This window comes from Vespa mandarinia, chromosome 17 (assembly GCF_050613455.1).
Source record: "Vespa mandarinia isolate Hongniang chromosome 17, ASM5061345v1, whole genome shotgun sequence".
NCBI lineage: Eukaryota > Metazoa > Arthropoda > Insecta > Hymenoptera > Vespidae > Vespa > Vespa mandarinia.
Genome location: NC_140826.1, coordinates 2117501 through 2125000, shown reverse-complemented (window position 1 = coordinate 2125000; position 7500 = coordinate 2117501). Strand labels below are relative to the sequence as shown.

Below are 7500 nucleotides of genomic sequence, written 5' to 3'. Positions count from 1 at the left end.
TCTTATTCGATATTAATTCGAAATTACAAAACTTTTTATTCGATCTAAAGAGAAAAAGAAAAAAAAAAAGAAAAAAGAAAAAATTACTCGACCTCGCGAAACATATTTTAATAATATTATAACTCGTTCCAAAAAAAGAAACAAACAAATAAATAAATAAATAAATAAATAAACAAAAGAGATAAATAAATTAAAATTTTTTCACGTATCTTCTTCTTTTTAATCCATTTAGCGAAGCAAACTTCGCTTCGATCTTTTTTTCCATTTTCTCTTTTCTTTTTTTCTGCGAACGTAAGCGAGAGGCAAAAAAAAAGGAAAAGAAAAAAAAAAAGAAAAAAAAAGGATAAAAAAACAAAGAAGAAAAAAAAAAGATGTAGTAATTTTATCGAAAGAACATGCGATACTGTTTGCAGGTTAAAAGGAGTATAATGTTGAAAATGGCGGATGCTTGTCAGGAAGCTAATAAGCACAAACAGACCAGGTTTCATGAGATGTACGTGCAACGACATAACAATGTCAGGTCAGTTACGATCGAACTCGAATATATTAGCTGTGAACATCGAAAGGTATACAAAATTTATATGCAGATGATGTTTTATATATATCTACACACACATACACACACACAAACATATATATATATATATATATATATATATATATATATATATATATACGAGTGATTGATTTATAAAATTATCTAAAAACTTTTGTTCTAATTGCAAATTAAATTGATTTTACAAATCAATCATTTTTTTTTTCGAAACCTTTTAGAATAATTTTCTATCTCTATTGTTTTTTTTTTATTTTCTTTTTCTTTGTTTTTTTTTTCTTTTTTATTTTCCTTTTTTTTTTTTTTTTTTTTTTGATAGATCATAAACAAGTTCCTAGACTTGTGTAGTTTTACGATCTGACAAAAAAGAACATGAAACTAGACTAAAAAGTAGTCTGATGAAAGAAAAAAAAGTAATCAACTTTTTTCAAAATCACTTAAAAAAAAATCTTTTGACCTATATTATGTATAATATCGAATAGAAAATATCGAGTTTAATATCATTGAACCATGATAAAGTTGATTACAAAAAGAGAGAGAGAGAGAGAGAGAGAGAGAGGATAAATATTCAAAAGGTCTCGATACGTCTCTTCGTATTGGTTATTTACATCCCAATGAGATTAGATCTGGAGATTAGAGTGTTATGATGCATAGAAATTATGTTCATCAAGATGTGGCTTAATTAGACACGTAAACGCAGAGCCAAATGAACGAGTAGAATAATCAAATCAGATTCTAATGATATTGCATATGATAGAATAATTGGGGATAGATTAGAAACGTACGAGAAACATGTTTAGTCTTCATTTTTCTCTTTCTTTTTTTTTGTTGTTTTTTTTTCTCGAATATTTATACGTCGATACTTTGAAAAATTATATTTCAATTTTTCTTCCGACAATTAAATTTTATATATTTTTTATATTTTTTTAAAGAGAGAACTCTACTATAGAATACAATATAGTATATAAAAATATTGGTATAGTATAATAATGTGTCAGTCTATTCTTACAATTTTATTTTTATGGTATATAATATTATTAATGTAGTAATATTTAATATAATATATAGTATATTATATAAAATATTTTATATATACTATATTATTAATAATATTATACAAAAAAAAAACAAGTAATCTCTGTATACTATTAGTATAACTTAATATAACTATTATACTATATATAAAATTATACTATACTATACTGTATTATATTATTAATAATACTAATAAGAAGAAAAAAAATGATAGATAATGTATAGAATAATAATAGTATAACGATATTAATATGCTAATAGTATTGCATATTAGTTTAAAGAATAACTTGCTAATAGTTTAAAGAATAAAAAATTACATGAAGTCAAACTAATAATATAACTATTATATATTAATAATATATTAAATTAAACTAACTTATTTATTTTTCATTTTTTATTTATTTATTTTTTCTTTTTTTTTTCTTTTTTTTTTTCTTTTTTTTTCTTTTTTTTTTTTTTTTTAATACAACAAAAATTTAAATCAAACAAAAGTCAAAATTTTAATATAAAGTTCTTCGATTTGAAAATTATGGAAATAAGATATTACTTTTTCCCCATTTAAAACTTCGTTGCCCGTCAATACCAGTTTAAGAGTTATGCATCAATGCAAACGATAAAGATCATCGCGTATTTTCACTGAAGCGAATTAATATGGGGAAATCCCATAGGTAATTCCATTTCCCGAGAGGGTTTAAGGGAGAAAAAGTAAGAATTTTGTCCGATCTTCCGGAAAATCGAATTGCGAACTATCCTTTCGTTTCGATATACATAATATTACAAAATAAGTAGAAGCGAATATTTTTTCGTCCTTTTTTCTTTTTTCTTTTTCATTTTTTTTTTTTTTTTTTTTTTTTTTATAAATAAGTATAAGATGTCGTCGTTTTGTTATTAACTTTTCTTGTTTACTTACAATTTATTATTCACATTAATCTTCTTAGCATCCTTTATGCGGACATCGTTAACTTCACGCCACTTTCCGAGCAACTTTCAGCATCCGATTTGGTGAAGACTTTGAACGAGCTTTTTGGCAGATTCGATCAAATCGCTCAGGTAAATATTATTTAAAATATTTTATATATATATATATATTAAATTATGTATAAACATTTTTTATATAAATTTTTTTTATTATCCATCTTAATAAATTTAATGAGAAATATAATAATAATAATAATAATAATAATAATAATAATAATAATAATAATAATAATAATAATAATAATAATAATAATAATAATAATCAGAAGAAGAAGAAGAAGAAGAAGAAGAATTAGAATATTAGTATAATTATAATCTATTAAAAATATTGTTATTAGTATAATAATAATATACTTTTGATAATTATACACTAATAAAATATATATATTTTATTGATTGATATATATATATATATATTATTGATATCATTATTATTGGTAATTGTATTATTAAACATTTATTATTATTATTATTATTATTATTATTATTATTATTATTATTATTATTATTATTATTATTATTATTATTATTATTATTAATATTATTTTTATCATCGTTTCCTTAAAGAGTTATTATTAATTAATATTCTATATCTTTATGATATCCTCATAACTATAATACTAGCATAATGATCATAACTAGCATAATGTATATTTTATTCTCATAAATCTTGAATTATTACTTATGAAAGATTGCAAATGAAAATTTGTACGATTATCGAAGTCGATAAATAATATTCCCTATAAGAATTAAGAGTTAAGGAATATTTCATTGAAGCACTTGGAAATCGATTTCGTCTATTCTAAATTAAGAATTCTTTATGTATCTAACAATACATATACATACATATATATATATGTACATATGTATATATATATGTATGTATATATATATATAATCTACAGATATGAGTAAATATACATATATACGTAGACAAGTTATATCTACATATACATACATAAATAAATATATACATATATACATAGAAACTAATCCATACACACAGATACAGTCTGTTTCTGTTTAAAAAAGGATCTCTCGATAGATCGATAAAGGAACGTAAGGCAAGTAATATTGCACGAGGATATCTCGTTATTTTTATGTGAAACTACTTTTAAGAACGAATTTATTGGTACGTAAAGATTAAATTAAAACTGAAAAAGAAAAGGAAGGAAGAAAGAAAGGATTAAAAAAAAAAAAAAAAAAAAAAAATAGATAAATAAATAAATAAATAAGAATAACAAATTTATCGTTATAGCGCAAAATTAATTATTAAAAATAAGATTAAAAGAGAAAAAGAAAACAAAGGATTCAATATAAATTGATGGAATGATATTTTTAGAGAAAAAAAAAATCAATTAGGTCAGTTGCAAAGAGATAGAAAAGGAAAAAATATGCTTCATTGTGCATTGTACATATACACACACACACACACCCAAACAGAAAGAAAGAGAGAAATATATATGTATATATATTTGTATATAGGATGGATCAAAAGTCTTTAAGTCAAGCAAAAGTTTGAAGGTAATATTAAAAAATATAATAATTTTTATCTCGAAGACATTTAAAGTTCGCATAGTTAAACCTGTAATTTTACTAGTCGGATTTCGTGTTGTTTTACAATAATAATCAATAACAACAACAACAACAACAACAACAATGATATAAATATACATATATATATATATATATATATGCATAGAAAGTTTTGATCGATCTTAAGAATTTTATCGAGGATCATCGAAGGACCTCTGACCTACCTTGTATATAGATATATATATATATATATATATATATATCTATGTAGAAGTTCGATACAGTCATTTCGTCGATACTTACAACATTCGATCTCTGCACGTATTATCGCCATTCGTTATATGTCTAATGATTAAATGTTATACGGATTATAGACACTATAATGAATGACGATATATCAGATAATATATATATGTATAATGTGTACGTGTGTGTGTGTGTGTGTGTGTGTGTGTGTAAGATCATATTTCTTGTTAGGCCTTTAATAATCAATTTCTCTTATCAATTTAGTAGGTATCATCGTCGATGTTAATAGTATATACGTTGACGGTATCTAATTCGAAACGTATCGAGGAGATCAAATGAGTGAAATAGGAGCAAAGTGTGACTGGAGAGGATAGGGGTGGAGGGAGAAAATAAGAAAGGAAACAAACGGTGAAAGAAAGAAATCGAATAATCCCGAAGGAGTACGAAAAGAGAGAACAGTTTCTCTATTTCTATTTCTATTTCTATTTCTATTTCTATTTCTATTTCTATTTCTTTTTGTCGTATTTCTTTTTTTCTCATTTTTCGTTTCTTTTTTTCTGTTTTTTTTTTCTTTTTTTTTTCATTTCTCTCTCTCTCTCTCTCTCTCTCTCTCTTTCTCTCTTTCTCGGCTAGTTAAAATCTTCTACGCTTTTTAAATCCAAACTCCTATTGCTTTTTTACAGATAGATTTTTTCCCACTTCAAAAGATAACATCGATATTTTAACATTCTATGTAACAGTTATAAATTTTTTTTTCCTTATTTTTGGTTTATTGTTTATTTATATGTGTATGTGTATTTATATATATATATATATATATATATATATATATGTATTAATTATCTTTATTGACGTAATCGATTAATATAATTAAAAATGAATATGATCTGTTATATGTATTAATATACGTGTAAATAATAATTTGTTTATTTTATAATTATATGTCTGTCGATATATTTGGATTAATTCGTCAAGGAGGAATTTTAATTTAATATTAATTATATTACTTTTTTAGGAAATGTTTAAATGCATGTGACACGTTTGTATTTACCGCTTTTTTTCCATCTTCCTTTCTTCTCTCTCTCTCTCTCTCTCTCTCTTCTTTTTCTTTAAAAAGCGCGCGAAAGATTAAAACAATCATTATCATCATCATCGTCATTCAATCATCACCATTATTTTCGTCATTATTAATATTATCCTTTTTTTTATTATAATTATTAATATTATTATTAATATTATTATTCTGTTGATTATCGTTATTATTAACGCAGTTATTTTTTATTTCGAAATCAACGTGATATATGATGTATCATTTTATTGAAATAGATCGGTAAAACAGATTCATTTATATTTTCCTCGATTATCATAATATTCACTTTTACGTTGAACATTGAAATTTTCGCTGTAAATATTTTTCCTTTCTTTTTCCTTTTTATTTTTTTTTCTTTTTTTTTTTTTCTTTTCCAAAAGAGATAACACGTTCCTTGTTCATCCGTGTAAACAGAAGAAGTTTTGGATCGTATCGGTTTAGTTGATTCAATGAAAAAACTCGAAAAAGGAACGAAAGGATATGACGATTGAAAATGTTTTCATATCGTATTGATTTTTTCCATCGAGTATTGTATTCAAAGGATAACAAAAGAACAAAAGAAATAGATTACTACTACTCATAGTTTTCTTCTCATAAACATTGGTATCGCCCAGTATACTTTCACGATGATCTTTCATTGCTCGAAATAAAAAAAAAAAAAAAATAAACAAAAAAAAATAAAAAGACGAATTAAAAATTATAATATAATAATTGATAACCTCTTTCGAATTTCTCATCGCTATATTGTCCTTCGCCATATTTTTTTCCTACTTATGTATTCATTTAACAGGTGGCACTTGAGTCTAATCGAGGTAATAACTTGCCAAAAGTTTCTCTCCTTCTCTCTCACTCTTTCTCTCTCTCTCACACACTCTCTATCTATCTATCTCTTTATCCTTTAAAAAAAAAAAAAAAAGAGGAAAAGGGAGAGAAAAAAAGAACTAAAAGAAATAAAATTTCCATGAGAAAAATCTGCTGAGATTGTTAGAAAAAGAAAATGAAAAATTTTGCGGGTTTATTGAAAGCTCTTTAAAAAGAAATATATATATATATATATATATATAAATTTAAATCGAGCGGGAAAATTGTTGCTTTTTTCGAGTGATAAACTAAAGAAACTTTTATAATTTGCATAATGTCACGTGACCGAGATACGATAGGGAGCGAATGAAAAAGAAAGAAAATATGTGGAAATGAGGAAGAAAGAAAAAAAAAGAAAAAACAGAACGAGAGAGAGAGAGAGTGAGAGAGAGAGAGAGAAAGAGAGAAAATGAGTGAATAAAAAAAGCGAGAGAGAAAATGCGTGAGTAGACAGAAAGTAAGAGAGAGAGAAAGAGAGAGAGAGAGAGAGAGAAAATAAGTGAGTAAAAAAAAAGCGAGAGAAAATACGTGAGTAGAGAGAAAATGAGAGAGAGAGAGAGAGAGAGAGAGAGAGAGAGAGAAAGAGAGAGAAAGAGAGAGAGAAAGATGTAGTATGCAATAAAGATAAAATTTTATCTGGGGGCTAACTGGTAAAATGTTGAAGAAAATCGTTTAGAAATCCCCTTCTCATTTTCTGATTCATAAAGTGATGGATCAGTCGTTTAGAGATTATACTTATCGATGAAAGTACATATTTTCCTTCGATCCTTGATATTATTATTATTATTATTATTATTATCATTATTATTACTACTACTACCATACTACCAGTCATCCTTTTCCTGTCATTTTCTTTCATCGACTTTCATGGTAGATAAGGCCCGATGATAATGTTTATGGTTTAGATAAAGATTCAGGCTTGGTGAAATAGCGGAAGTATATACTTTAAAAATATCCGTAATAATGGCAATTTTCTTCTTTCCACGATAAAAGTATTAAATTCTATGTATGGCTCTATGTATCCATGTATATATGTATATACCTACGTATGTATCTATGTATATATATATATATGTTACGTATATAATTTACAGTATAGATAAATGCATAATACATGATATAACCTACTTCAATAGTCAGGTATTTTTAATGCTTAAATAATATACAAAATATTTACATATACATGTATATGTAAATACAT

General features: G+C 24.6%; 1 protein-coding gene across 8 annotated transcripts in view; it reads left to right on the top strand.

The window, feature by feature from the left end:
* Positions 1 to 7500, top strand: part of Adcy2 (adenylate cyclase type 2 Ac76E) — a 47447-nt gene that overhangs the window by 32255 nt on the left and 7692 nt on the right. For all 8 annotated transcript variants that reach the window (XM_035886130.2, XM_035886138.2, XM_035886140.2 and 5 more), the window contains exons 6-7: positions 414 to 520; positions 2527 to 2638. In XM_035886130.2, the coding sequence (XP_035742023.1) occupies positions 414 to 520; positions 2527 to 2638 (219 nt within the window). The remainder of the gene's footprint in view (positions 1 to 413; positions 521 to 2526; positions 2639 to 7500) is intronic.